At 65.9% G+C, this 27,694-nt stretch overlaps 1 protein-coding gene across 1 annotated transcript in view; it reads left to right on the top strand.

Moving 5' to 3' along the window:
• HSPG2 (heparan sulfate proteoglycan 2) overlaps positions 1–27,694 on the top strand; it is a 35,325-nt gene that overhangs the window by 6,174 nt on the left and 1,457 nt on the right. Inside the window, exons 7-90 of the mRNA XM_082776952.1 lie at positions 24–380; positions 454–573; positions 644–775; positions 1,338–1,482; positions 2,249–2,400; positions 2,484–2,630; positions 2,702–2,865; positions 2,936–3,112; positions 3,199–3,395; positions 3,505–3,652; positions 3,740–3,867; positions 3,945–4,031; positions 4,119–4,177; positions 4,246–4,313; positions 4,583–4,723; positions 5,164–5,340; positions 5,411–5,590; positions 5,667–5,785; positions 5,865–5,976; positions 6,047–6,160; positions 6,250–6,377; positions 6,464–6,541; positions 6,625–6,674; positions 6,762–6,850; positions 6,936–7,076; positions 7,148–7,339; positions 8,027–8,119; positions 8,198–8,278; positions 8,386–8,616; positions 8,715–8,828; positions 8,933–9,060; positions 9,136–9,222; positions 9,903–10,129; positions 10,206–10,316; positions 10,397–10,497; positions 10,906–11,086; positions 11,289–11,348; positions 11,522–11,644; positions 11,725–11,865; positions 11,936–12,078; positions 12,185–12,320; positions 12,426–12,571; positions 12,650–12,788; positions 12,866–13,026; positions 13,426–13,564; positions 13,698–13,849; positions 14,216–14,354; positions 14,713–14,864; positions 15,081–15,219; positions 15,307–15,458; positions 15,556–15,694; positions 15,772–15,923; positions 16,024–16,162; positions 16,262–16,413; positions 16,506–16,644; positions 16,724–16,875; positions 16,953–17,091; positions 17,173–17,316; positions 17,391–17,525; positions 18,060–18,241; positions 18,318–18,510; positions 18,598–18,777; positions 19,817–20,077; positions 20,153–20,339; positions 20,420–20,517; positions 21,259–21,525; positions 21,606–21,718; positions 21,802–21,949; positions 22,040–22,156; positions 22,394–22,478; positions 22,567–22,711; positions 22,783–22,882; positions 22,983–23,092; positions 23,174–23,282; positions 23,385–23,483; positions 24,040–24,261; positions 24,923–25,155; positions 25,239–25,416; positions 26,283–26,405; positions 26,493–26,546; positions 26,654–26,729; positions 27,283–27,361; positions 27,448–27,509; positions 27,585–27,668. Coding sequence (XP_082633078.1) covers positions 24–380; positions 454–573; positions 644–775; positions 1,338–1,482; positions 2,249–2,400; positions 2,484–2,630; positions 2,702–2,865; positions 2,936–3,112; positions 3,199–3,395; positions 3,505–3,652; positions 3,740–3,867; positions 3,945–4,031; positions 4,119–4,177; positions 4,246–4,313; positions 4,583–4,723; positions 5,164–5,340; positions 5,411–5,590; positions 5,667–5,785; positions 5,865–5,976; positions 6,047–6,160; positions 6,250–6,377; positions 6,464–6,541; positions 6,625–6,674; positions 6,762–6,850; positions 6,936–7,076; positions 7,148–7,339; positions 8,027–8,119; positions 8,198–8,278; positions 8,386–8,616; positions 8,715–8,828; positions 8,933–9,060; positions 9,136–9,222; positions 9,903–10,129; positions 10,206–10,316; positions 10,397–10,497; positions 10,906–11,086; positions 11,289–11,348; positions 11,522–11,644; positions 11,725–11,865; positions 11,936–12,078; positions 12,185–12,320; positions 12,426–12,571; positions 12,650–12,788; positions 12,866–13,026; positions 13,426–13,564; positions 13,698–13,849; positions 14,216–14,354; positions 14,713–14,864; positions 15,081–15,219; positions 15,307–15,458; positions 15,556–15,694; positions 15,772–15,923; positions 16,024–16,162; positions 16,262–16,413; positions 16,506–16,644; positions 16,724–16,875; positions 16,953–17,091; positions 17,173–17,316; positions 17,391–17,525; positions 18,060–18,241; positions 18,318–18,510; positions 18,598–18,777; positions 19,817–20,077; positions 20,153–20,339; positions 20,420–20,517; positions 21,259–21,525; positions 21,606–21,718; positions 21,802–21,949; positions 22,040–22,156; positions 22,394–22,478; positions 22,567–22,711; positions 22,783–22,882; positions 22,983–23,092; positions 23,174–23,282; positions 23,385–23,483; positions 24,040–24,261; positions 24,923–25,155; positions 25,239–25,416; positions 26,283–26,405; positions 26,493–26,546; positions 26,654–26,729; positions 27,283–27,361; positions 27,448–27,509; positions 27,585–27,668 — 11,674 coding nt within the window. The remainder of the gene's footprint in view (positions 1–23; positions 381–453; positions 574–643; positions 776–1,337; positions 1,483–2,248; positions 2,401–2,483; positions 2,631–2,701; positions 2,866–2,935; positions 3,113–3,198; positions 3,396–3,504; positions 3,653–3,739; positions 3,868–3,944; positions 4,032–4,118; positions 4,178–4,245; positions 4,314–4,582; positions 4,724–5,163; positions 5,341–5,410; positions 5,591–5,666; positions 5,786–5,864; positions 5,977–6,046; positions 6,161–6,249; positions 6,378–6,463; positions 6,542–6,624; positions 6,675–6,761; positions 6,851–6,935; positions 7,077–7,147; positions 7,340–8,026; positions 8,120–8,197; positions 8,279–8,385; positions 8,617–8,714; positions 8,829–8,932; positions 9,061–9,135; positions 9,223–9,902; positions 10,130–10,205; positions 10,317–10,396; positions 10,498–10,905; positions 11,087–11,288; positions 11,349–11,521; positions 11,645–11,724; positions 11,866–11,935; positions 12,079–12,184; positions 12,321–12,425; positions 12,572–12,649; positions 12,789–12,865; positions 13,027–13,425; positions 13,565–13,697; positions 13,850–14,215; positions 14,355–14,712; positions 14,865–15,080; positions 15,220–15,306; positions 15,459–15,555; positions 15,695–15,771; positions 15,924–16,023; positions 16,163–16,261; positions 16,414–16,505; positions 16,645–16,723; positions 16,876–16,952; positions 17,092–17,172; positions 17,317–17,390; positions 17,526–18,059; positions 18,242–18,317; positions 18,511–18,597; positions 18,778–19,816; positions 20,078–20,152; positions 20,340–20,419; positions 20,518–21,258; positions 21,526–21,605; positions 21,719–21,801; positions 21,950–22,039; positions 22,157–22,393; positions 22,479–22,566; positions 22,712–22,782; positions 22,883–22,982; positions 23,093–23,173; positions 23,283–23,384; positions 23,484–24,039; positions 24,262–24,922; positions 25,156–25,238; positions 25,417–26,282; positions 26,406–26,492; positions 26,547–26,653; positions 26,730–27,282; positions 27,362–27,447; positions 27,510–27,584; positions 27,669–27,694) is intronic.

The raw sequence follows: 27,694 nt of genomic DNA, 5'->3' as shown, positions 1-27,694 counted from the left end.
GACAGTAACCCCCCCCCGTGCAGTGACCCCTCATCTGCGCCCCTGCACCGCCCTGGAGTTCTCCTGCGGCAGTGGCGAGTGCATTGCCCAGGAGTACCGCTGCGACCGCCGCCCCGACTGCCGCGACGCCTCGGACGAGCAGGGCTGCGGCGAGCCCCCCCCAGCCACCTCCCCGGCGCGCCCCGTGCCCCCCAGCACAGCCCGGCCTGCCACCACCCGCCCGCTGGTCACCGTCCCTGCCACCACCCGCCGCCCCCTGCCACCCAAAGCTGGGTGCCGGCCGGCCGAGGCCACCTGCGCCGATGGGCGCTGTGTGCCCCGTGACTACCTCTGCGATGGCGAGCGCGACTGCGCCGATGGCAGTGACGAGGAGGACTGCGGTGAGTTACAAGGGGGGGTGGCGGCGGTGGCGGTGGCACCCCGGGGCGGGTGCTGACACCCTGCCCCCACCAGGCACCCCGTCGCCCTGCGAGCCCAATGAGTTCAAGTGCCGCAATGGGCACTGTGCCCTGAAGCTGTGGCGCTGCGATGGGGACAACGACTGCGGGGACGGCTCAGATGAGACCGACTGCCGTGAGTGTGGCTGGGAGCGGTGGGGACGCGTGGTGACATGGCTCCGGCTGATGGCTGCTGTCCCTTGTAGCCACCAAGGCGCCTGGCGCGGCGTGTGGGCCAGACCAGTTCAGCTGCGTAGCCAGCGGGACCTGCATCCCCGCCAGCTACCACTGCGATGAGGAGCCCGATTGCCCTGACCGCTCCGACGAGGTTGGCTGCAGTAAGTGGCACCTGGGGTCATGGGGACACCAGACAGGGGTTGGGGACACCATGTCGTGGCACTGTGTTGGGGACACCGCACCCAAGTGGGGGGGCGCAGTGATGAGGACAGTGCGCTGCTGCGCACGGCTGGGAGACGGTGCTGGGGACACTGCGCCCAAGCTGTGGCATGGCTGGGGACCCTGATGTGGCACCGTGCTGGGAGCTGTGCTGGGACACTGCGTCCTGCAGGTGGGGCTGGGGACCCTATGCTGGTGACATTGTGCCACGGCACGGTGCTTAGCACTGTGCTGGGGACCCTGTGCCCAAGCCGTGCCGTGGACTCTGCCATGGCACCGTGCTGGGGACGCTGCCAGCCAGGTGGGGCAGGGGTCCCTGGGCTGGGGACCCCGTGCCCAAGCTGTGCCGTGCTGGGGTCCCTGTGCCGCGTCACCCAGCATGGTGCCATGGAACCCCGCGTCCCCTGAGCTGGGTGGGAGACCTTGTGGCGTGGCACCGTGCTGGGACGCTGGGGTCCCCGCAGCCGGGGGTGCTGGGCGCAGGGGGTGACGTGCGCCCTGCAGTGCCGCCGCAGGTGGTGACGCCGCCGCGGGAGTCGGTGCAGGCGGTGCCGGGGCAGACGGTGAGCTTCACCTGCGCCGCCACTGGCGTGCCCACCCCCATCATCACCTGGCGCCTCAACTGGGGGAACATCCCCCCCAGCCGCAGGTGGGTGGGGCCCCGGGAGGGGCGGGGCCAACGGGAGGGTGGGGCCCAAGGGAGGGGTGAGGTCAAGGGGTGGGGTGAGGTCACGGGGGGGGGGTGGGGGACATCTCCCCATGGGGCTTCTGTGTGGGTGGGGCTTGCAGGAGGGGTGTGGCCAACGGTGGGCGTGGCGTGAGGTTCGGGGAGGGGTCTGCAAAGGTGGGGCTCACGCAAGGGGCGTGGCTGTGGGGTGGGAGGAGCTTGTGGGGGCGGGGCTCAGCAAGGGGCGGGGCCTGCTGCGGGTGGGGGCTTTGCAAAGGTGAGTGCTGGGGGCAGGGCTTGCAGCAAGCAGCAGGGTTGTGCCCGAGGCTGGTCCTTGCGCTGGGTGGCACGGTGTGCCGGGCACCGAGTGTGTTGTGCACCAGGTGTGTCATGCACCAGTTGTGTTGTGCACCAAGCGTGTCATGCACCAGGTGTGTCGTGCACCAGTTGTGTTGTGCACTGAGCGTGTCGTGCACCAGGTGTGTCGTGCACCAAGCGTGTCATGCACCAGGTGTGTCATGCACCAGGTGTGTCATGCACCAGGCGTGTCGTGCACCAGGTGTGTTCTGCACCAGGTGTGTCGTGCACCACGCACGCCAGGCACCAAGCGTGCCAGGCACCAAGCACACCGTGCACCAAGGATGCTGTGCACCGAGTGTGCTGTGCACCCAGCACGCCATGTGCCAAGCACGCCGTGCACTGAGCGTGCGGTGCCGTGAGCGTGTGGTGCAGTGAGTGTGCCGTGCAGGGTGTCCATCGTGAGCGAGGGCGGGCAGGGCACACTGACTATCCGGGACGTGAAGGAGGCTGACCAGGGCGCCTACACTTGTGAGGCCATCAACACCCGCGGCATGGTCTTCGGCATCCCCGACAGTGTCCTCACTGTCACCCCCCGCCCCGGTGAGCATCCCCAGCTGCCGCCACCTCCCCGTCCTTTGCTCCTGTCCCTGCGCCCTCAACTGATCCCCTCCCCGTCCCCGCAGGTCCCTGCCCCGAGGGCCACTTCCAGGTGACGGGCACATCCCGCTGCCTGCCCTGCTTCTGTTTCGGTGTCACCACCGCCTGCCGTGCCACCGCCCGCCACCGCCACCGCCTGCATCTGCGCTTCGACCGCCCTGATGACTTCAAAGGTAAGTCGCTGGGACAGGGGGACAGGGCGCAGGGAGGGGGGTGACACACAGGGCTGAGCCTCTCCCCACAGGTGTCAATGTGACGGTGCCATCAACTCCGTCCCTGCCGGCGCTCTCAGCCACCCAGCTGCATGTGGATGTGGCCACTGAGGAGTTCCAGCTCCTGGACCTGTCCCGGCGCTTCCTGGCTCTCGATGCTTTCTGGGCGCTGCCGGCCCCTTTCCTGGGTGACAAGGTGACCGTGGAGCAGCAGCAGGGCTGGGGACACCCCGGCACAGCTGCTGACACCGCGCTGCCCTTGCCAGGTGGACGCCTACGGTGGGGCGCTGAGCTACAGCGTGCGCTACCGGCTGGGCCGGGGGCCCCCTGAGCCAGCCCCCCGCCCCGACGTGCTGCTGCGGGGCCGGGGCCGCCAGCTCCAGGCGCGCGCTGGGGACACCCAGCCCGACATCCTCAACCAGCGCCGCATCCCCTTCACCGAGGTGAGTGCGCTGGGGACGGGCGCTGAAGGGCGCTGACGGGTGCTGGTGGCACCCTGGGGTGACGCCGGTGTTCACCATCCCCACAGGACAACTGGGAGGACGAGACAGGCGCTCCGGTGAGCCGGGAGCTGCTGATGATGGTGCTGCAGGAACTGGAGGGCATCTTGGTGCGGGCAGTGTATGATGGGCGCATGGCCAGTGTGGGGCTCAGCGACGTGGCCATGGATATCACCAGTCCCGGGGACACCGGCTTGGCACCTGCCGGGGATGTTGAGGAGTGCAGGTGACTGGCGATGGCCTGCGGGCACTGGCAAAGCAACGCACCCACTGGTGTGGTGTCACCAGCGCAGTGCCACCGTCATGGTGCCACCATCACACCTCTGTGTCCCCAGGTGCCCCGTGGGCTACATGGGGCTGTCATGCCAGCGGTGCGCCACCAATTTCGAGCGGGTGCCGCAGGGACCCTACCTGGGGACCTGCTCGGGCTGCAGCTGCCATGGCCACTCCAGCACCTGTGACCAGGTCTTTGGGCACTGCCTGGTAAGGACAGGGACATGGGGACAGGGGACATGGGGCTGGGGGCTCAGCCACATGGCAGTGCCACCAACCCCTATGCCGTCCCCGCAGAACTGCCAGCACAACACGGAGGGTCCCCAGTGTGAGAAGTGCAAACCTGGCTTCTTCGGCGATGCCACGCAGGGCACGGCCACCGCCTGCCGCCCCTGCCCCTGCCCCTACACTGAGCCATCCCGCAGGTGGGTGCTGCCCCAGGAGGTTTGGGGGGGGCCTGGTGGCACATCATGGCCCCATGTCACCATCACCTCGCTCGCAGGTTCTCCGAGTCGTGCTTCCTGGACACAGATGGCCAGGCCACCTGTGACGCCTGTGCCCCCGGCTATGCTGGCCGCCGCTGCGAGAGGTGGGTGGGCAGGGGGTGGTGAACGCGGGCTGGGAGCATGGGCACCCCGGCCCCCTCCCACGGGCCCCTGTCCCCATCCTCCCCCAGGTGTGCCCCAGGCTATGAGGGAGACCCCATCCAGCCAGGCGGCAAGTGCACCCGCATCGGTGAGTGCTGCCCCATGTCCCCCCGTGCCCCCCCAGCTCTGCCCATTCCTCACCGTCTCTCCCCGCAGGCCAGGAGCTCATCAAGTGCGATACACGTGGGGGCAAGGACGCGGTGGGCGGCACGTGCCGCTGCAAGGTGGGTATCCACCTGCCCCAAACCCGCAGCACCCAGGCTGGTCCCTGGAGCACCCAGCCCTGTCCCCCGTGGCACCCAGTTCATTTTCCCCAGCACCCAGTTCCCCACGGCATCCCTGTGGCACCCAGTCCAATTCCCCAGGGTTTTCCAGTCCTCCCATAGCACCCAGTTTGTCAGTCCTCCTGGCACCTAGGTTTCCAGCCCCCTGCAGCACCCAGTTTCCCCATCCCCACAGCACCTGTTTTCCCAGTCCCTGTCCCCTCTTGCAGCCCAACGTGACGGGGCGGCAGTGTGATGAGTGCGCGGCCGGGACCTTCCACCTGAGCGACGCCAACCCCGACGGCTGCCTCAAGTGCTTCTGCATGGGCGTCTCGCGGCAGTGCGCCAGCTCCTCCTGGAGCCGTGACCAGGTACCCTGTGCCATGCCGTGTTGTGCTGTGCCATGTTGTGCCATGCCTTGCCAAGTTGAGCTGTGCCGTGTAATGTCATGGCATGCCATGTTGTGCTGTGCCATGTTGTGCCATGCAATGTTGTACTTTGCCATGCTGTGTTGTGTTGTGTCATGTTTCACCGTGCCATACCAAGTTGTGCTGTGTTATGGCATGCCATGTTGCACCATGTCTTGCCACATTGTGTTACACCATGTTGCACCACACCGTGCCATTTGTGCCTTGCTGTGTCATGCGATGTGATGGTGCACCATGCCATGCTGTGCCGTGCCATGTTGTGCTGTGCCGTGCCATGCTCTGCTGTGCCATGGTGCACCATGTTCTGCCTTGTGCTGTGCCGTGTTGTGCACTGCCAAGCAGCACCGTACCATGTCCCATGCCCCTGTCCCCCACCCCTGCAGGTCCGTGTCACTGCTGAGGAGGTGTCGCCACTGCACCTGACCAACCTGGCAGGCACGGGGACGATGATCAAAGGCTCACGCTTCGCTGCCCCACGGGAGCTCGTCTTCTCCGACTTCTACACACTGCCCCGTGACGTCTACTTCTGGGTTCTGCCCACGTCCTTCACCGGAGACAAGGTGCAGTGGTGGGGACGGGGTGGGGACAGCAGGGTGTCCATGAGCCCGGCTGAGCCCTGTCCCCATGCAGGTGACATCGTACGGGGGCGAGCTGCAGTACACGGTGACGCACCGCGCGCCAGCAGATGCCCAGCCACTGCAGCGGCAGCCTGACGTCCTGCTGCAAGGCAACGGCATCTTCCTGGAGCACTTCTCTGATGCCACCCCTGTGCCCGGTGTCCCCACCACTGTCACCGTGCCCTTCCGCGAGGTGAGAGCTGGCGTCCCCCTGGGGTGGGCACTGGGGCTCTGGGGACACATCGGTCACCGCGGGGCTGTGCCTGCAGCACGCTTGGCGCCGGGCAGATGGGCACGAAGCCACCCGGGAGCACCTCCTGATGGCCCTGGCCGACATTGATGTCCTCATGATCCGCGCATCCTACACAGACCAGCCGATGGAGAGCAGGTACCGGGGTGGCGTGATGCTGGCTGGGGACAGGGGACATGCAGGCAGGGCGGTGGGGACATCCTGTCTCGCCCTGCAGGCTCGCTGATGTCCGCCTGGACGTGGCCGTGCCCCATGCCACTGGCCGGGCACCGGCGCTGGAGGTGGAGGACTGTGCCTGCCCCCCCGGCTACCGCGGCCCCTCCTGCCAGGTGAGCCCCCCGCTGTCCCCATGGCTCTGGGGATGCAGCTGGTGGCTGACACCCATCCCTGTCCCCACAGGACTGCGACGTGGGCTACACCCGCAGCACCAGCGGGCTCTACCTGGGCACCTGTGAGCGCTGCCAGTGCCATGGGCACGCCGACGAGTGCCATCCTGAGACGGGCGAGTGCCAGGTGAGCCCGGCGCTGGCATGGGGACATCATGGGGGGTATGGTGGGGACCCCCTCGCCATGCCAGCATCTCCATCTCCCCCCAACACCAGGGCTGCCGGGACCACACGGAGGGCACGCAGTGTGACAAGTGCCAGCCTGGCTACTACGGCGATGCCACCCGTGGCACCCCGGGAGACTGCCGGCCCTGCCCCTGCCACGGGCCCCACACTGACACCCAGTAGGTGCCCCCCACCTCCTCCCCGTGCCCCCAGGGGCCACCAGCTGGGGCTCACCCATCGCCCTGCCCTCCCCTCTCCCATCCAGGAGCTGCTTTGAGGACACGGACGGGCAGCCCACGTGCAGTGCCTGCGCCCCGGGATACAGCGGGCGCCTCTGCGAGAGGTGCTGGAGATGCTGGGGTGGTGGTGGGGTGGCAGGGGTTTTGGGGACCCCCCCTCATTGGCTTATTTCATGCCCCCTCAAAGGTGCTCACCTGGCTACGTGGGGGACCCGCTGCGGGGAGAGCCGTGCCGAGGTGAGTGTCCTGGGGAGGGGACAACGCCGTGTTCTCTGTTGGGGTCCCCACCTAACTGCTGCCCCCCCCCCCGTATGATACCCCCAGAGCCAGGGGCCACCGGTGACCAGTGCCAGTGCGACCAGCAGGGCAGCATTGGCGAGCGGTGCGATGCCCGCGGGCTGTGCCAGTGCAAGGTGAGCCCTGTCCCCATGCCGTGCCGTGTCCCCACATCGGTGGAGGGGGACAAAACCACAGCGTCATCCTCCCCGTCCCCTGCAGGCCAACGTGGAGGGTCCCCGCTGTGCCACCTGCCGCCCCCACCACTTCCACCTGAGCGCCGTAAACCCGGCAGGCTGCCTGCCCTGCTTCTGCATGGGCATCGTCCAGCACTGTGCCAGCACCTCCTACTCCCGCGACACAGTGAGTCCCTGTCCCCACGGGTCCCCGCGGTCCCCCAGTGTCCCCAGGCCACTCACCTGCCCTGCCCGCAGGTCCGGACGCCCTTTGGCCCCGGGAGCTGGCAGGGCTTCGCGCTGGTGAACCGGCAGCGCAGCACCCGCGTGGCCACCGGCTTCAGCGTGGAGATGGGCGCCGCGGGGCCTCGGCTCACCTACGGGCGCTTCGGGGAGCTGTCCCCTGAGTCCTACTACTGGCAGCTGCCCCAACCCTACCAGGGGGACAAGGTAACGGCCGGCACACAGGGGTGCCCCCTCCTCGGGGCGCCCCTTGAGACCCCCAGCTCCATGGGCACCCCTGGGTGCTTGCCCCGTTACGGTTAGCACGGGGAGGTGGACGCAGGCTCGCAGTGCCTCCTGCTTCCTCCCCCCTTCCTTTTCTCTTCTCCCTTTCTCTCTTCCCTTTTCCTTTTATTTTCATTTTTTCTCCTTCTTATCCTTTCTCTTCCCTTTTAATTTTCCTTCTTCTTAATTTTTCCTTTCCTCTTCTTCCTTTTTCTTTTCCTCTTCCCTTTCCCTTTTCTCTTTTTCCTTGCCTTTCCCCTTCCACTTTTGTCTTTCTCCTTTCCCTTTCTTTTTCCTTTTCTTTTTGATTTTCTTTTCAATTTCCTTCTCTTCTTCCCTTTTCCCTTTTTCCTTTTCCCTTTTCTTCTGTTTCCTTTTCCCTTTTTCCCCTTTTATTTTTTTTTCCCTTTTTTCCTTCTTTTCCCTTCCCTCTTCCCCTTTCCCTTCCCCTGCCCGTTCCCTCTTTCCATCCCCTTCCTCCCTTCCCCCCCAACCTCCCCAGACCCCCAGCTCCCCAGAGGCCTTTCCCCAGGGCCAACCCTCAGCTCCCTGCAGGGCAGAACCCGGGGGGGGTCCCCACACATGCAGCGGGACCCCCCCCATTCCCACCTCCCCTTTTCCCACCCGCAGGTGGGCTCCTACGGCGGGCGGCTCCGCTACACCCTCAGCTACACCCCAGGGGGCCGGGGGGCCCCCCTGCCTGATGCCGACATCCAGATCACGGTAGGGGGGTGACAGTCTGGGGGGAGTTGGGGATGGGGTACGGCAGCAGAACCTCCCTGACCCCCCCCGTATCCTCAGGGCAACGACATCACGCTGGTGGCATACCAGCCTGACCTGCCCCCCAGCACACCGCACGACTTTGAGATCGTTTTTCGGGAGGTAGGAGCAGGCACCTGCCTTTGGTCCCCAGCGCCTGGCACCCCCTGGCACCTGGGGGGTGGGTGCCGAGGTGGTGCCCCCCCCTAACAGCACCTCCCTGCCCGCAGCAATACTGGCAGCGGCCGGATGGGCAGCCGGCCACGCGGGAGCATCTCCTGATGGCGCTGGCCGACCTGGACGAGATCCTGATCCGCGCCACCTACTCCACCAGCACGGCCGCGTCCAGCATTGCCGGTGTCAGCATGGACGTGGCCGTGCCCCCCCGGCCTGGCCTCCCCCCGGCGCTGGAGGTGGAGGAGTGCCGCTGCCCCCCCGGCTACCGCGGCCTCTCCTGCCAGGTGAGCCGGCCCCCGGCGTGCCCCGTGTGCTCCGGGTCTGTGGGGAGGTGTGTGGGGGTCACGGTGCTGAGCACCCCCATCCCTGCTCCTTCTTGCAGGACTGTGCCCCCGGCTACACACGTACCGGGGGGGGGCTGTACCTGGGGCACTGCGAGCTCTGCGAGTGCAACGGCCACTCGGAGTCCTGCCACCCCGAGAGTGGCCTCTGCTCTGTAAGTCCCCCTGGGGGGGTCATGGCGCCCTGCGGCTTTTTGGGGTGCTGGGGCAATCTCCCAGTGCCATGCACCCCCATTCTTCTGCCCCCCCCCCTTTCCAGGGCTGCTTGCACAACACGGCAGGGGACTTCTGTGACCAGTGTGCGCCCGGCTTCTACGGGGACGCCACTGCCGGCACCCCTGAGGACTGCCAGCCCTGCGCCTGCCCTCTCGTGCACCCCGAAAACCAGTGAGTGTTTGTAGGGGCTTAGAGGTAGGGAAGTGTAGGGAGGGGATGGTCCCCGATGCTTCCCTGTCCCCCCAGGTTCTCGCGGACCTGTGAGAGTTTGGGAGGCGGCGGGTACCGCTGCACCGCCTGTGCACCGGGCTACGCCGGGCAGTACTGCGAGCGGTGAGTGCTGCTGGGGCACCCCGATGGTGCCATCCCAGTACCCTCGCCCTGACATCCCCATCTCAATGTTGTTCCCATATCCCTGCCCCAACATCCCCACTGCAATATCGTCACCCCCATGTCCTCACTTTAATGTCCCCATCCCAACATCCTCACCCCAATGTTCCCACCCTGATATCCCCACCCCAACATCCCCTCCCCGACCCCCCCCGATAACACCCCCGGTATGTTCAACTGATATCCCCATCCCCATATTCCCACTCCAATATAATCACCCCAATATCTTCACCACAACATCCCCATCTTGATATCTCTACCCCTATATATTGACTCTGATGTCATCACCCCCATATCCCCATCCCAACATTCTCCTTGATATCCCCATCGTGATGTCTTCGCCATATTGCTCCTCCAGTTACCTCAACATCCCCTTCCCAATATCCTACCCATGTCTCCACCCCAATATCCTCACCCCAACATCCCCATCTCGATATCTCCACCCCTATATACCCACCCCAATGTCATCACCTCCACATTCCCATCCCCATATCTCCACCTCAGCATCTCCACTCCAACATCTCCATCCTGTTATCTCCACTCCAACTTCCACACCCCGATATTCCCACCCAGTATCTCTCCCCAACACCCCCCACATCCTTACCCCGTGCTCCCCCCTGCAGGTGTGCTCCCGGCTACGTGGGAGACCCCAGCGTGCGGGGCCAGACATGCGTGCCGCAGGGCTCGTCGCCCCCCCTCGCTGTCCGCGTGCACCCACCGCGCACGGCGGTGCCGCAGGGCAGCCCGGTGACGCTGCGCTGCCAGGCCAGCGGGGACCCCCCCTTCTACTACCACTGGTCACGGGAGGACGGGCGGCCCCTGCCCAGCAGCGCCCAGAGCCGGCGGCAAGGTAGGGGGCTGGGGCTGGGGCTGGGGATAGGGATGGGGACTGGGACACCAGGGTCTCACCTGCCCCACGCCGCCAGGTGAGGAGCTGCACTTTGCCAGCATCCAGCCCGCCGAGGCTGGTGTCTATGTCTGCTCCTGCCGCAACCTGCAGCACAGCAACGCCAGCCGGGCCGAGGTCATCGTCACCGGTAGGGATGCAGTGGTGGCAGTGGGGGGATGGCAGGGGATGGGGCAGGGGACGGGGCTCAGCCCTCTCATCTCGGTGCAGAGACACCCACCAAGCCCATCACCGTCACCGTGGAGGAGAAGAGGGTGCAGCGGGTGAAACCCGGGGCTGATGTCACCTTCATCTGCACGGCCAAGAGCAAGGTGAGCTGGGGGGGCATGTGGGCCCCCTTGGGTGCTCACTACATCATTTGGGCACCCGTGGGTGCTTTCTGAGTCATGCAGGGCACATGGGTACTCTTGTGTGCCGACATTATCACACAGGCCCCATAGCCACCCACACGGCACACACAGACACCCCTGGGTGCCTACCTGGTCCTGCAGGGTGCAGGGTCATCCCTGGGTGCCCACAAAGCCACAAAGGTCATGCAGAAGCCCCTGTGCACCCATGGAGCAGTGCGTGGCACCCAGACACCCCTGGTGTCCATTGGGACACCTTTAGGTGCCCACCCATCTCCATGCAGGTGCCCACCCAGACCCACAGGACCCATGGACACCCCTGTGTGCCCATCAGGCCCTTCCTCACCCCCCTCTTCCCCCCTCACTCCCCAGTCACCTGCCTACACCCTAGTGTGGACGCGCCAGAACCATGGGACGCTGCCATCGCGCGCCATGGACTTCAACGGCATCCTGACCATCCGCAACGTGCAGCCCGAGGACGCCGGTGTCTACGTCTGCACCGGCTCCAACATGCTGGACATGGACGAGGGCACGGCCACACTCTACGTCCAGGGTGTGTTCCCAAGCCTGAGGGGCACCGGGTGCTCTGCACCCCCAAACTGGCAGGGGTTGAGCCGCGGGGATCCCGAGCGTTGTTTCTGTGTTGGCGCGGGTGAAAGCTTCTTCTGGAAAACCTGGCTCCATTGAGGAGCCCAGACACCGGGGTGATGGGCTCGCGTGCCCCAACTTTAAACTTGACCCCCCCCCTTTTGCAGCCCCTTCAAAGACCCAGATGTTTTATGGACCTGTTGAGTTCATGGAGGGGCACAGACCCGGTGAGTCACGAGGGGGACATCTTGTGCGGGGGCCACACACACCCCCTGCCCGCTGCATGCCAGGGCTCCACCGCGCACCCCGCGCCACACCACCCCCCTGCTTCGTGCCACCCCTTGGGGACAGCACCAGGGGTGGCGCCGGCACACTCTGAACCCCCCACGTGTCACCGCAGCCGCCACCGCCACCGCTCCCACCGCCACCGTGGAGCCGGCACAGCTGAGCGTGGCACCAGGGCAGCCGGCCGAGTTCCGCTGCGTGGCCACTGGCAGCCCCACGCCCACCCTCGAGTGGCTCGGTAGGTGCTCGCCACATGCGGGGACCCAGGGACCAGGATGGGGGACGTGGCAGGGGTGACGTGGCGTCCTGTCCCCGCAGGCGCGCTGCCACCACAGGCGGTCGCCCACGGTGGGACGCTGCGGTTCAGCGCCGTCGAGCCGTCTGACCAGGGGCACTACATGTGCCGCGCGCGCAGCAGCGCCGGCCAGCACACGGCGCAGGGTTACCTCCATGTGCAAGGTGAGTGTTGTCCCCCAACGTCCCCCATTTCTGCATCCCAGTGCTGGCACTGACCCCGTGCCGCCTGCAGGCGCTGGTGAGCCCCAGGTGCAGGTGAGCCCGGAGCGGACAGAGGTGCAGGAGGGCTCCACGGTGCGGCTGTACTGCCGGGTGTCGGGGTCACCCACTGCCACCATCTCCTGGGAGAAGCAGGGGGGCTCCCTGCCACCACAGGTGAGCCGGGTGTGAGCACCCATGGGTGCTCCCCTGGGGTGGTTGCCACTCACCCCATCACCCCATGGGGTGATTGGGTGCCGCTCACCCCATCCCCATGCCGCAGTCCCGCTCTGAGCGCACTGACATCGCCACGCTGCTCATCCCCTCCATCACGGTGGCTGATGGTGGCATCTACCTCTGCGTGGGCACCAGCGCCGCCGGCACAGCCCGCGCCAGCATCGAGGTGGTGGTGGTGCCAGGTGAGGGTTAGGGATGCCGCTCTGGGGACACCACTGGGGTTTGGGGATGGTTTTTGGGACACCCTGGGTGCCTGCCAGAGCTGCAGCCTGCCCCACTCCCCGCAGGGGCCGCGCCACCTGTCCGCATCGAGTCCTCGTCCCCCTCTGTCACCGAGGGACAGACCCTGGACCTCGACTGCGTGGTGGCAGGATCTGGCCACGTCACCGTCACCTGGTACAAGCGTGGCGGCTCCCTGCCTGCCGGCCACCAGGTAGGGCATGGGCAGCGGGGATGTCACCCCAAATCTTGCCCTGTCCCCCTCTCTCTGACACTGATGTGTCCCCACCAGGTGTCGGGGTCCCGTCTTCGCGTCCCCCACATCACGGCGGCTGATTCGGGCGAGTACGTGTGCCGGGTGAACTCGGGAGCCACCGTCCGGGAGGCGTCTGTCATCGTCACCGTCGTGTCCAGCTCTGGGCTGTCCTATGGTGAGGCTGGGCTCAGTGCTGTGGGTGGCCCTGGGTGGCATCCCGTCTCCCTGCCATCACTCCGTCCTCCTTCCCAGGGCCACCAGGCTCGGGTGGCACAGCTCCCGTCAGGATTGAGGCGTCCTCCTCCACTGTGGCTGAGGGACAGACTCTGGACCTCAACTGTGTCATCGCCAGCCCTGTGCAGGCCACCGTCACCTGGTACAAGCGCGGCGGGTCCCTGCCAGCCAGGCACCAGGTAGGGGACACGGAGGGCTCTGTGCCCAGGGTGCAGACGGTTGGGGTTGACCCATGGCCCTGTGCAAGACCACATGGCTACGTGCAAGCCCAGATGGCCGCATGCAAATCCAAACAGCCCTGTGCAAGCTTGAGTGGTCCTGGGAAAGCACAAATGGCATTTGGGCAAGCCAAAATGGTCCCGTGCAAGCTCAAGTGTCCCTATGCAAGGCCAGGTGATGTCCAGGCAAGCTTGAGTGGCCACATGCAAATTCGAGTTGTGCTGGGCAAGCCCAAATGGTGCTTGTGCAAGCCCAGATGTCCCCATGCAAGCCAAGTGCCCCTGGGCAAGCCGGAGTGGCCCCATGCAAGCCCCATCAGCCCCTCGCAGGCTTTAACGTCCCCGTGTCCCCTCCCGCAGGTGTCTGGCTCCCGGCTGCGGCTGCTGCAGGTGACAGCAGCCGACTCGGGCGAGTACGTGTGCCGGGTGAGCAGCGGGGCCACCACCAAGGAAGCCAGCGTCATGGTGACGATCCAGCCCAGCACGGCCGGCTCCTACCGTGAGTGGGGACCAGGGGGTGGCACTACCCATGGGCTGTCCCCATGTGCCGCGGCACCGAGATGGCTCTAACGTGCTCTTGCCAGCGGGGCCCAGCTGTTGTCACAGTGTCACTCTCCTGTCTTGGTCCCCAGCCCCAGGTGGCACAGTGCCACTGCACATCGAGTCCTCATCCTCCACCGTGACTGAGGGACAGACCCTGGACCTCAACTGTGTCATCGCCAGCCCTGCGCAGGCCACTGTCACCTGGTATAAGCGTGGCGGGTCCCTGCCAGCCAGGCACCAGGTAGGGGACACGGAGGGCTCTGTGCCCAGGGTGCAGATGGTTGGGATTGATGCATGGCCCCGTGTGTGCCCCTGTGTCCCCATGCAAGCCCAGTCCCCCCGTGCAATGCCAAGCAGCCCTGTGCAAGCCCAGGTGTTCCCACACAACCTCTGATGGCCCCATGCAAGCTCTGGTGGCCCCATGCAATGCCACAGGGCCCCATGCAAGCCTAAATAGCAACCAGGCAAGCTCAAATGGACACATGCAAGCTTGAGTGGTCCTGTGCAAGCCCATGCAAGCCAAAGCAGCACTGTGCAAGCCAGAGTGGTCCCATGCAACCCCATCAGCCCCATGCAGGCTTTAACGTCCCCGTGTCCCCTCCCGCAGGTGTCTGGCTCCCGGCTGCGGCTGCTGCAGGTGACAGCGGCCGACTCGGGCGAGTACGTGTGCCGGGTGAGCAGCGGGGCCACCACCAAGGAAGCCACCATCGTGGTGACGATCCAGCCCAGTGCAGCCGGCTCCTACCGTGAGTGGGGACCGGGCAGGGACGGGGACATTCTCCACGGGCAGCTGATGCTCCCTGGAGCAGCCACCCATGGTTGTGCCCATCCCGGTCCCGCTGTCACCAGGGTCCGTGCCCAGGCTCAGCGCTGTGTTTGGGGACGGCCCTGTGTGCACATCTGCAGGGGTGTGGAGATGCCATCCGGCAATGCAGCGGGTGCCTGGTGGGGAGGGAAGGGGCTGAAACCCCAAAGTGTCCCCAGCAGCTGGGAGCAAGGCACAGCCCAAGTCCTGCACCTGGTGGTTTCCCAGGCTCCTGGTGTCCCACGGTGGGACACGTGGTGGTGGCAGATCTGGTCTGACTGTGCCATCTCCATCCCCAGCCCTGGGCGGAACAATGCCCCTGCGCATCGAGTCCTCATCCTCCACCGTGGCTGAGGGACAGACCCTGGACCTCAACTGTGTCATCGCCAGCCCTGCGCAGGCCACTGTCACCTGGTACAAGCGCGGCGGGTCCCTGCCGGCCAGGCACCAGGTAGGGGACACGGAGGGCTCTGTGCCCAGAGTGCAGATGGTTGGGGTTGACCCATGGCCCTGTGCAAGGCCACATGGCTACGTGCAAGCTGATGTGGCTCCATGCAAGCCCAGATGTCCCCATGCAAGCCAAGTGCCCCTGGGCAAGCCGGAGTGGCCCCATGCAAGCCCCATCAGCCCCTCGCAGGCTTTAACGTCCCCGTGTCCCCTCCCGCAGGTGTCCGGCTCCCGGCTGCGGCTGCTGCAGGTGACAGCAGCCGACTCGGGCGAGTACGTGTGCCGGGTGAGCAGCGGGGCCACCACCAAGGAAGCCAGCGTCATGGTGACGATCCAGCCCAGCACGGCCGGCTCCTACCGTGAGTGGGGACCGGGCAGGGACAGGGCCCCACAGGACCATGTCACTCCACATCCCCATGGCGTGACCCTGCCATCCTGGTCCCCAGCCTCTGGTGTCACCCCCCCGGTGCGCATCGAGTCCTCCTCCTCCTCTGTGGCTGAGGGACAGACCCTGGACCTCGACTGCATTGTGGCCAGCCAGGGCCAGGCCACCATCACCTGGTACAAGCGCGAAGGGTCCCTGCCCGCCAGGCACCAGGTAGGGGGGGACACGGAAGGAGCATTTTGGGACAGAAAGAAGGGTTTTTGGGGTGCTAAAGGGTGTGCATTCTCCATCCCACGTGTGTCCCCCACAGGTGTCGGGCACCCGCCTGCGCATCCCCCAGGTGTCTGCAGCCGACTCAGGCGAGTACGTGTGCCGGGTGACCACGGGTGGTGTCACTCACGAGACATCCCTCATCGTCACCATCCAGACCGGCGCTGGCTCCTCTTACGGTACCGGGAATGGGTTCAGCGGGGGGACACTGGGACACGATGTGGGGCCGCTACACGCTGACCCTGCCACCCCGCAGCTGTGGGTGTCACCCCACCCGTGAGGATTGAGACCTCGTCTGCTGCTGTGACCGAGGGACAGACCCTGGACCTCAACTGCATGGTGGCCGGGCAGGGTCACCCCCACGTCACCTGGTACCGGCGGGGGGGGGCTCTGCCCCCCAACAGCCAGGTAGGGCTCAAGGAGCTGGTGTCACTGTGCAGGGCTCAGCCCCGGACCCTGTCCAGTCCCCGCTCTCGGTGCTGATGTGTCCCCACGTGTCCCCTTGCAGGTGTCAGGCACCCGCCTGCGCCTTGTCCAGGTGTCAGTGGCTGATTCGGGTGAGTACGTGTGCCGGGTCACCCTTGGGAGCACCACGCAGGAGGCATCTGTCATCGTCACCATTCCCAGCAGCGCTGGCACCTACTACTGTGAGTAGTCTACTAGTCTACTACTGCGAGTGAGAGGGCAGTGCTTGGGGATGGGCACGTGCCACCGCGGTGACAAATGTCCCCGTTCCCTGTCCCCAGCCCCTGGTGCCTCCCAGCCTGTCCGCATTGAGTCCTCGTCCTCCGCCATCGCCGAGGGACAGACCCTGGACCTCAACTGCGTGGTGGCAGGGTCCGGCCCCACCACCGTCACCTGGTACAAGCGTGGCGGCTCCCTGCCCGCCAGCCACCAGGTAGAGTGCAGGCAGCAGGGGGGTCACCCCAAATCCTGCCCTGTCCCCCCAGCCTCCGGTACCAACATGTGTCCCACCCATGACCCCCACAGGTGTCGGGCACCCGCCTGCGCATCCCCCAGGTGTCCGCAGCCGACTCGGGCGAGTACGTGTGCCGGGTGACCACGGGAGGCGTCACGCAGGAGACATCCCTCGTTGTCACCATCGATGACGGTGCCGACCCCTCCCACTGTGAGTGCCACGCCATGGCTGGGGACGCGGGGACCATGCTGGTGCTGGGGGTGCCTCACCCTTAACTCTGCCCGCACAGCCACCGGTGTCACACCACCCATCCGCATCGAGTCCTCGGCGTCCTCCGTCACTGAGGGACAGACCCTGGACCTCGACTGCATTGTGGCCGGCCAAGGCCAGGCCACCATCACCTGGTACAAGCGCGGGGGGTCCCTGCCCGCCAAGCACCAGGTAGGGGCGGACGTGGTGGGACAGGGGCTGGTGGCCCTGCGTGCCCAGCTGATGCCACCCCCTGCCACTTCCCCCAGATGTCAGGGTCCCGCCTGCGGCTGTCGCAGCTCTCCGTGGCCGATTCAGGCGAGTACGTGTGCCGGGCAGACGTGGGCAGCACCTCCCGCGAGGCCACCGTCACTGTCACCGTCACCTCCCATGACAGCTCCAGCTACCGTGAGTGTGGCCATGGGGCGAGGGAGGGCACCGGGGTGGGGAGGGATGTGGGTGACCTCAGTGGCTCCCTTGTCCCCACAGGCCTGCAGAGCCCCATTATCTCCATCGACCCACACAGCATGGCTGTGGCCCCGGGTGAGGATGCCACCTTCAAGTGCCGCATCCATGATGGTGCCCGGCCCATCAATGTCACCTGGCGGATGGGGCCCGGCCAACACCTCCAAGGTACAGTGGTCCCTGGGGTGGCCCCAGCGTGGTCTCCACGGTGGCTCCGGTGCTGACACCTCCTCCTTGCCCAGACAATGTGAAGATCAGCACCAACGGCTCCGTCATCTCCATCACCGGCGCCCATGCAGGCAACCAGGGCGCCTACCACTGCGTGGCCTCCAACCGCTTCGGCGTCGCCAGCAGTGTTGTCAACCTCCTGGTGCAAGGTACGAGGTGGCCGGGGTGTCCCCATCCCTGTCCCTGTGTCCTCCCCATGCTCCAGGTGCTCCTAGGGTGCTGGTGGTGTCCGTATCCCTATCTCTATTCTGTTGTCCCCAGAGTGGTTGTGGTGTCCCCACCCCCACGCTGATGTCCTCTGTTTGCTGTAGGTGCCCCTGGGGTGGTGGTGTCCCCATCCCTGTGTCCTCTCTGTGGGCCAGGTCCCGCAGGGTGGTGGTGACCCCATCCCTGTCCCCTTGCCGATGTTCTCCAGATGCGCCTGGGGTGGTGTTGTCCCTGATGTCCTCATCAAGCTTCAGGTGCTCCTGGGGTGGTGATGTCCATATCCCAGTGTAAATATCCTCTAGGTGCCTCTGGGGTGGCTGTATCCCGACCACCATCCCCATGCTGATGCCCTCTGTGTCCTCCAGGTGCCCCCAGAGTAGCAGTGTCCCTGTGGCCATGCTGATGTCCTCCAGGTGCCCCCAGCATGGTGGTGTCCCCATGCCTATCCCTGCCCTGATGCTCTCCTTATTCTCCAGGTGCCCCCACCGTGTCGGTGATGCCCCCAGGCCCCGTGACAGTGAAGGAGGGCAAATCCCTCAGCCTGGAGTGCCTGGGCCGGGGCGAGCCACGGCCACTGGTGCGCTGGAGCCGTCTGGGCTCACGGCAGAAGGTGGAGCACCAGACGCTGCTGCACATGGACAGCCAGGCTGTGCTGCAGGTGAATGGGGCACCCCAGGGTGCTGTGGGCACTGTGATGTGCCGGGTGCTCACCACCCATCGTGTCCCCTCACCAGCTCTCACCGGCCAAGCCGGAGCATGCTGGGACCTACATCTGCACGGCACAAAGCGCCCTGGGGTCGGCGCAAGCCCGTGTGGACGTCAGTGTGGAGACTGCACAGAGGCACCCCGGGGCCCCCGAGGTCACTGCGCCGCCCTCTGTCACCGTGGTGGCTGGGGACACCGCCACACTGCACTGCTCAGCCACAGGTACGGGGTGGGGACGGTGGCCTGGGGTAAGGGTGCACCTGCCTGGACCTCCCCTGCCTCGGGTGACAGACGGTGACATGAATGCAGGCGAGCCAGTGCCCCGGATCGAGTGGTCGAAGCTGCGGGCGCCACTGCCCTGGCAGCATCGGGTGGTGAACGGCAGCCTGGTCATCCCCCGCGCCGCACAGCAGGACTCAGGCCAGTACATCTGCAACGCCAGCAGCCCCGCTGGCTCCGCTGAGGTCTTCGTCACCCTCGATGTGGAGAGTAAGGGGGCTGCGGGTCTCCCTCTGCCTCTGCCTGCTCCCCTGTCCTCCATCCAGATGCCTCCTGCTCTTGCTGGTCCCCGTCTCCCCTCGCGGCCCTCTCTCCATCCATCTGTCCCTTCCTCTGGCTCTGCTCATCACTTGTGTTCCTCTGTCCCGCCTCTGCCCAAGTCCAGCTCCATCGCTGCTCATGCTCTCCCACCCATCCCTTCCTCGTGGATCTGTCCTCCTTCATCCATCCCAGCTCTCATCCTCCTCTCCATCTCCTCGCAGACTCCTTCATCCATCCCTTCCCAGATGTGCCCATTCACTCGTCCATCTCTGTGCACATCGACCTCTCCACCTCTGCTCGCTCCCCTCCCCATCCATCCCCTGTTCATGGATCCATCTGTTGCACGCAGCCATCTCAGCTCACACTCCGTTCATCCCTTCCTGGTGTATCCATCCACCACTCATCCATCCTGGCTCACATCCCTCCCTCCATCTCCTCACAGACTTCACCTGTCCGTCTATGGATCTGGTTCTTGCTCATCCATCCCAGCTCTCATCTCTGCGCACCTCTCTCTGTTGCTGCTCTCACTCCTCCATCCATCCCTTCTCCAGCTTTCTTCACCTGTCCGTCCTTGTGCACAACCCCAGCTCTCCATCTCAGCTCCCACTCCATCCATCCCGTGCATCCATCACATGTCCATCCCAGCACTCATTCTTGTGCATGTCCATCTTCACCCACACCCCTCCTTCCATCCCTTCCTCGCCAATCCACCCATTCCTGTGCACGTCTGTTGCTATTTCTGCTCACGTTCCTGCATCCATCCCATCTCCTTGGTTATATCCCAGCACTCCTCCCTCTGCACGTCCATCTCTGCGCACACGCCTCCATCCAGCCCTTCCTTGCGGTCTGGTCCACCTCTCACCCACCCCAGCACACCTCCAGCCAAGCCCTCCCATTGCCCCCCTCCTTGCCCCATCGTCGCCCTCCTTGCCCCATCACTACCTCACCGCGTGCTGCCAGGTGCTGACCTCTCCATCCATCCCCGCAGCGCCGCCGTACGCCACGAGCCTGCCGGAGGAGAGCACGGTGCACGCGGGCGATGCAGTGCAGCTGCAGTGCCTGGCCCACGGCACCCCGCCGCTGCTCTACACCTGGGACAAGCTCAACGGCAGCCTGTCACCCCGTGCCGTGCCCCGCGCCGGCCTCCTGCGCATCATCCCCGTGCTGCCCGCTGATGCCGGCACCTACCGCTGCCTCGTCACCAACCGCGTGGGCACCGCCGAGACCTTCGCCCGCGTTGTTGTCCACGGTGAGCACCCCGGGGTGCCCTGTGCCGTGCCAGAGATGCCCGTGCCACATGGTGACACTTCTATGTCCCACGCAGGTGACGGTGGCGCTGGTGGTGGCGGTCCCCTGGCCGTGCGGGTGACGCCGGCGAGCCTGGTGATGGGGGTGGGCGGCATGGCCGAGTTCGCCTGCACCGTCTCAGGGGACCCGCGGGCGCGCCTGGAGTGGCTGAAGGACGGCGGGGAGCTGCCCCCCAGCCACAGCGTGCGGGACGGGGTGCTGCGGTAAGAGGGGCACGAGGCGGCGCCAGCTGCTTGCCTGCACCCCACGGGTCCCACACCTGTGCCCCCCGGTGTCCCTGCAGGATCCCAGAGCTGGCGCGGGGGGCGCAGGGGGTGTACGTGTGCCGGGCCAGCGCGCCGGGCGGGCAGGCAGAGGACAGGGCCACCCTCACTGTCCAGGGTAAGAGTGGCACCCGCGTGCCGGGGCTGTCAGCACAGACACCCACCGACCAGTCCCCGTGAGCACCGGCACCCTACTACCCCCAAGCCCTCTGCCTGCAGGCATCTGCTGACCCCACCCTCACGTACCCCAGTGCCCCCCATCTCCCCAAACCCACCGGCACCTGCTGACCCCATTCCCCCATGCTCACAGGCTCCCTGTATTCCCCCATCTCTCCCCATGCCCCTTGGTACCCCCTTGATTTCTCCCCACAGGCACCCCCCTACCCCAATCACCCCCATACACCTGGCTGCCCTGGCACCCTCCAATCTCTCCCCGTGCACCTCAGCACCTGGCTCCCCCATCCCTGCATGCCCACAGGCACCCCAGTACCCCCTATTTCTTCCCACACCCACGGTCACCCTGATGCCCACATACTTCTTCCCATTCCCCTTAGCACCCCCAGTGCCTCCAATCTCTCCCCGTGCCCTCGTGCACCCCAGAGTCCCCCACATCCCCCCACATCCATGGGCACCTTGGGACCTCTCCTTGTTCCCCGTATCCATGGGCATCCCAATGCCCCCTATTTCTCCCCGTGCTCACAGGCACACTGCTACCTCCCCATCTCCCCATATCCATGGGCACCCTAAAACCCCCCATCTCCCCAGTCCATGGGCTCCCCACTTCACCCCATCTCTCTCTCCACCCGTGGTACCTCCCTGTGCCCAGGGGCACCCCAAAACTCCACTTACCCTCCCCTAGCTCTGCCCAGGGCCCTGATCAACATCCGGACAGCAGTGCAGACAGTGCTGGCGGGCACGGCAGTGGAGCTGGAGTGCCTGGGGCTGGGTGACCCCCAGCCCCACGTCACCTGGAGCAAAGTGGGGGGCCGCATCCGGCCGGGGGTGCTGGTTCGTGCCGGCACCCTGACCATCGAGCGGGTGGAGAGGGCGGACGCGGGGCAGTACCGCTGCACCGCCACCAACGCCGTGGGCACCGTCCAGTCCCATGTTATCCTCCACGTGCAGGGTGAGGGCAGACGGGGATGCGGAGCGGGGAGGGTGTCCCCCACCCTGGTTCAGGGGGGTGACAACTTCGTCTGTCTCCAGCTGCCCCCCACATCGCTGGGCAGCCAGAGGTGAAGGAGGTCTCAGCGGGCTCGGTGGCCGTTCTGCCCTGCTTGGCATCCGGCTTCCCCGTGCCAGAGATCAGCTGGAGCAAGGTGAGCGGGGACGTGGGGACAGGGCGGTGACCTCCGTCGGTGCTGACCCCCATGGGTGCTGACCCCCCCCGGTGTCCCCACAGCTGGAGGGGGAGCTGCCGGCAGGTGCGCGGGTGGAGGGCACGGCGCTCACGCTGCCGGCCGTGCGCCCCGAGGACGCCGGCGTCTACGCCTGTGCCGCCACCAACCGCCGCGGCCAGGAGAAGGCTTTCTACGTGCTGAAAGTCCGAGGTGAGCACAGACGGATGGAAGGACAGGCTGGTGGGGAGGGTAGGGGGGTGGCCGTGTTCCCAGTCTGGCTGACCCCTGGTGTCCCCGCAGAGCACCTGGTGCCCTACTTCACACAGACACCCCGCTCCTTCCTGCCGCTGCCCACCATCAAGGACGCCTACAAGATGTTCGAGATCCAGATCACCTTCCGGCCCGACGCCGCCGATGGTGAGCGCTGCGGGGGCCCCCCGGCCCTCCCAGCCCCGCCGCGCTGCGCCGGCCTTCTCTCACCCCTTCTCTCTCCTCCTCCGTCTGTCCGTCCGCCTTTCCATCTCTCTCCTTCCTTTAGCTCTCATTCTGTACTCAGGTGAGCACCCACCCCGGGGACCTCTGCGTTCCCCCCTCCCCGGGGTGTTTTGGGGTCCCCGTGCCCTGCGGCCGGGCTGACCCGCTGCCTCCCTGCAGGGATGCTCCTCTACAACGGGCAGCGCAGGAGCAGCGGTGCCGACTTCATCTCCTTCGGGCTGGTGGGCGGGCGCCCTGAGTTCCGGTGAGTGCACGGGGGGGCACCCACGGGTGGAGGGGGGCAGCACCCCCATCCTCACCCCATGCATCCCCACCTCATCCCACAAACGCAGGTTTGACGCCGGCTCGGGCATGGCCACCATCCGGCACCCGACGCCGCTGCGCCTGGGCGAGTACCACACCGTGCGCCTCTTCCGCAACCTCACCCGGGGCTCGCTGGTGGTGGACGGGCTCTCCCCGGTCAACGGGACCTCGCAGGTAAGGGGGGGACAGGGGGACCGTGGGGGGGTGGCCTGGGGGCAGCCATGCCCACCCACCTGTGCCCGCAGGGCAAGTTCCAGGGGCTGGACCTGAATGAGGAGCTGTACCTCGGCGGGTACCCCAATTATGCTGCTGTGGCCAAGACGGGGCTCAGCCAAGGCTTCGTGGGTGAGCGGCGGGCTGGGGGGCATGGGGTTGGGGGGCCTGAGCAGTGGGTTGGGGGGGCTGAGCGTGTTTCCCACCCCCCCAACACCGCCATGTCCCACAGGCTGCGTGCGGCAGCTCCGCATCCAGAACGAGGAGGTGGCGTTCGGGGAGCTGGACCTGCAGGCGCACGGCGTCGGCAACTGCCCCACGTGCCAGGACCAGCCCTGCCAGGTGAGGCTGGGGGGGACACACGTGCACCGTCCCCCCCCTCCCATCCCATCCCCGCTGCTCATCCGTGTCCCCCCTCCCCAGAACGGCGGCATCTGCGAGGACGCCGAGAGCAGCACCTACGTCTGCCGCTGTCCCCACGGCTTCACCGGCAGCAACTGCGAGTACTCGCAGGCACTGCACTGCCACCCAGGTGGGTGCCCGCCCTGCGGGGACATCACCCGCTGCCCTCCCTGCCTGGATGCTGCCCCCCCCCCCGGTGCTCACCGCCCATCTCTGTCCCCTCCCTGGGCAGAGGCGTGCGGACCTGATGCCACCTGTGTCAACCGGCCGGACGGGCAGGGCTACAGCTGCCGCTGCCACCTGGGCAAGTCTGGGGAGAGGTGCACCGAAGGTGAGCACGGCTGGGGACAGGGCACGGGGCTGGGAGCCCTCTGGGGACAGGGGCACGGGGGTGGGGACAACGCTGGAGATGTGGGTATGGGGATGGGACCACTCTGGGGACAGGGGCACGGGGGTGGGGACAACCCCAGGGACATGGACATGGGGGACACAAGTGTAGGGATGGGATGACAGTGGGGACATGGGCATGGGGACATGGGTGTCGGGGTGGGGATCACCGTAGGGACACAAGTATGGGGATGGGGATCACCCTGGGGACATGAGCACAGGGCTGGGTACCACAGTGGGGAGATGGGCACGAGGGGACACAGGCAGTGTGGGGACAGGGGACTAGGAACCACCTGGCGAGGTGGGCATCGTGGATGCGATGGGGATGGAGCAGTGGGGACCACCCCAGGGACGCAGGCTTGGGGCTGGGGACTGCCCTGAGGAGATGGGAATGACGGGGATGGGGCATTGGGGACCACCACGGGGAGATGGGGACAATGGGGACGGTGGGGCCGGGGTGTCGGGCCCCACTGGCCGGGTGCTGAGGCGCGGTGCCGCAGGCGAGGCGGTGAGCGTGCCGTCCTTCGGCGGGGCGGGTGCCTTCGTGTCGTACCCGCCCCTCACCAACGTGCACCACGAGCTGCGGGTGGAGGCCGAGTTCCTGCCGCGGGCGCCCGACGGGCTGCTGCTCTTCAGTGCTGGCAAAGCCGCCCCCGTCGAGGACTTCGTCGCCCTCGCCATGGTCGGCGGCCACCTCGAGTTCCGCTACGAGCTGGGCTCAGGTAGGCTGGCACGGCCCGACTGGGTGTCACCAGGGGGGTCCTGGGCATTACTGGGGTGGCCAGGCATCACTTTGGTCCCCGGGTGCTGCCATGGTCTCCTGGGCATCACTGGGGTTCCCCTGGTGTCACTGGGGTCCCTAGGTGCTGCCAGGGTTCCTGGGGCATCACCAAGATCCCCAAATGTCACCAGGGAGCCCTAGCATCACGGGGGTTCCTTGGTGTCATCTGGTGTCCCCTAGCATCATATCACCGGGGTTCCCTGCCATCTCCTGGGTCCCCTGGCACTGCCAGTGTCCCCAAGCAAGCCCCTGGCACTGCTGGGGTCCCCTGGCATCACTTTGGTCTTCAGGTGCTGCCAGCATCCCTGGGAATCAGTGGGGTCCCCTGGTGTCACCGGGGTGTCCTGGCACCACTGGGGTCCCCAAGCATCACCAGGGTCCCTTGGCATCACCCAGCATATCCATTGGGTCTCCAAGCATCCCTGGGGTCCCTAAACATCCCTGCAGTTCCCTGGCATCACCCAGGACATCGCTCTGGGTCTCCAAGCACTGCCAGGGTCCCCAAGCACCCCCAGATCCCCCTGCCATCCCCATCCCCATCCCCTCTACCCCGAGCGGGTGGCAGCAGGGCCGAGCCACAGTGCCAGCGTGTGGTGTCACAGGCCCGGCAGTGCTGCGGAGCACTGAGCCGGTGGCGTTGGGACGCTGGCACCGGGTGATGGCTGAGCGGGTGCACAAGGACGGGACCCTGGTGGTGGACGGTGGCGCCCCAGTGCAGCGCTCCTCACCCGGCAAGAGCCAGGGGCTCAACCTGCGCTCCCCGCTCTACCTGGGGGGCGTGGAGCCCCCCCTGCAGCCCCCCACCAACGCCTCCTTCCAGGGCTGCATCGGCGAGGTGAGTCCCGGCCCCCCTCCACACACCCTGTACATGGAGGGGGGGAGACACAGGTTAACCCCCTCTTCCCCTGTCCTGTGCAGGTCTCCATCAATGGGAAGAAGGTGGATTTGTCCTACAGCTTCCTGCGGAGCCGGGGCGTGGGGCAGTGCGGGCAGAGCTCGCCCTGCCTGCATGCACCCTGCCTGCACGGGGGCCGCTGCCTGCCCCTGCCCGACGGCAGCCCCCCCTTCCGCTGCCTCTGCCCCCCCGGCTTCAGCGGTGAGCGTGGGGAGGAGTTTGGGCGGTTTCGGGGTGCTCAAGGGGTGCGTGGTAGGGGCAACGTGTGTGTGTGCACCTGCTGGTTGCAGGCATGTGCTCTGTGCATCTGGGTGTGCACAGCACGTGCGTGTGTGTGCCATGCTGTGCTGCATGCATCTGCTGTGTTTGTGTGTGTGGAGTTTGCATGCGTGTGCTGTGTGCATCTGGAGTGTGTGCATGTAAGCTGTGTGTGCTGCACTTGTGCACTGTGCATGTTTGTGTGCTGTGTAGGCATGTGCCGTGCCTGCATATACACTGTGTGCATGTGTGCACTGTGTTTGAGTGCACTGTGCTATGCACGTGTACACTGCATATGTGTGCTGTGAGTGTGCTTTGCAAGCGTGTGCACTGTGCATCTGCTCTGCATGTAATGTGCATGTATGCACTGTGTGCATGTGCGTGCAGTTTGCAAGTGTGTGCATCTGCACGCATGTTTGTGCAGTGCGTGCTGTGAGCATCTGCATGTGCTGAGTGTGTGCGCTCTTTGCATGTATGATGTGATGTGTGGATGTGCATTTGATATGCATGGATGTGTGCTGTGCATGTGTTTGCATGAGGGTGCACTGCATGTGTGTGCATCTGCTGTGCACGCATGCATTACACTGAGTGTGTGTGTGCAGTTAGGTGCGTTGTGTGCATGAGTGTGTGCTGTGTGTATGCATGCACACGTGCACTCTGCATGTGCTTGTTTGCTACATGTGTGCGTGAGCACTGTGTGTGCAAGGGATCACCCTGGGGTATTGAACAGAGGAGGGCAAGCGAGTGCAGGAGGTGCTCAGCCACCCCCGTGTGCCTGTGTCACCCCGTGCCACCTGCTGTGTCCCCAGGGCAGCTCTGCGAGCGGGCGGAGGACCGGTGCCTGCAGCACAACCCCTGCCTGCATGGAGGCACCTGCAAAGGCAATGCCTGCATCTGCCCTGAGGGCTACACCGGCCCCTACTGCCAGCACAGTGAGTGTGGGGACATGGGGAGGTACAGGGGACACGTGGGGACACGTGGGAACATGCCACCTGTCCCCATCACCCTCTCGCCTGCAGGCACGGCGCTGTCAGAGCTGGACCGGGACTGGCAGGAAGGCAGCGGGGGCGGTGGTATGGTCCCCAGGGGTGCCGTGCACCCATTTTCCCCCTTTCTGAACCCAAAACCGATGCTGGTGCGGGGGTGCTCAGTGGTGCCCTCTCACCCCATCTCCCCGCAGATGCCCCTGGGCAGTTCAGTGCCGCTTTCCGTGACGGCTCCTACCTGGCCCTGCCCGGCCACCTCTTCCCCCGCGGGTGAGTGGTGTTGGGGACAAGGCCTGGGGTGTTGCACCCTGCCCGTGGCATTGCACCCACTGAAGCACTGCACCCATGCAACGTTGTGCCCACCACAATTTTGCACCTGCTGCAGCATTGCATGCCTTCCTGCAGCACTGCACCCAGCAGGACTTGGCACTCTTCCTGCTGTGTTGCATCCGTTGAATTGTTGCAGCTATTGCATCATTGCACCCATTGCATCATCTCACCCATTGCACTCTTTTGCAATCGTTGCATGCTTGCAGCCATTGCATTGTTGCACCCATCACATCATTTTTCCCATTGCATTGTTGCACCCATTGCACTCTTAAATCCATTGCATCATTGCACCCATTGCGTTGTTGCACCCACTGCATTGTTGCACCCATTGCACTCTTGAACTCATTGCATCGTTGCACCCACTGCAGTCCTGTACTCCCTGCGTTGTTGCATCCTCGCACCCGTTGCATTGTGGCACCCGTTGCACTCTTGCACCCGTGGCGTTGTGCCCTCCCCGGGCACTGCACCCACGGCCGGCCCCGTCTCGTTACAGCCTGCCTGACGCGCAGGAGGCGATCGAGCTGGAGCTGCGGACGGACAGCGCCGACGGGCTGCTGCTGTGGCACGGGGCGGTGAGCAGGGGGACACGGCTGGGACGCCCCCCCGGGGAGGAGATGGGGACATCCCCACCGCGCTCACCGCCCCCTCGTACCCGCAGGAGAACGGCAAAGCCAAAGACTTCGTGGGGCTCGGCTTGAAGGACGGGCACCTGGTGTTCAGGTGAGCGGGGACCCGCGTGTCCCCGGGGACCCTGTGCCACCGCGCGTCCCCCTGCTCAGCCCCTGTCCCCTGCAGCTACCAGCTGGGCAGCGGCGAGGCCGTCATCGTCTCCGAGGACCCCGTCAATGACGGCGAGTGGCACCGGGTGACAGCGGCGAGGTGGGGGCCGGGGACTTGGGGGGGTG

This window comes from Aythya marila, assembly GCF_965140915.1.
Source record: "Aythya marila genome assembly, chromosome: 21".
NCBI lineage: Eukaryota > Metazoa > Chordata > Aves > Anseriformes > Anatidae > Aythya > Aythya marila.
The sequence above is the reverse complement of the archived record's forward strand: the minus strand, read 5'-3'. Positions and strand labels throughout refer to the sequence as shown.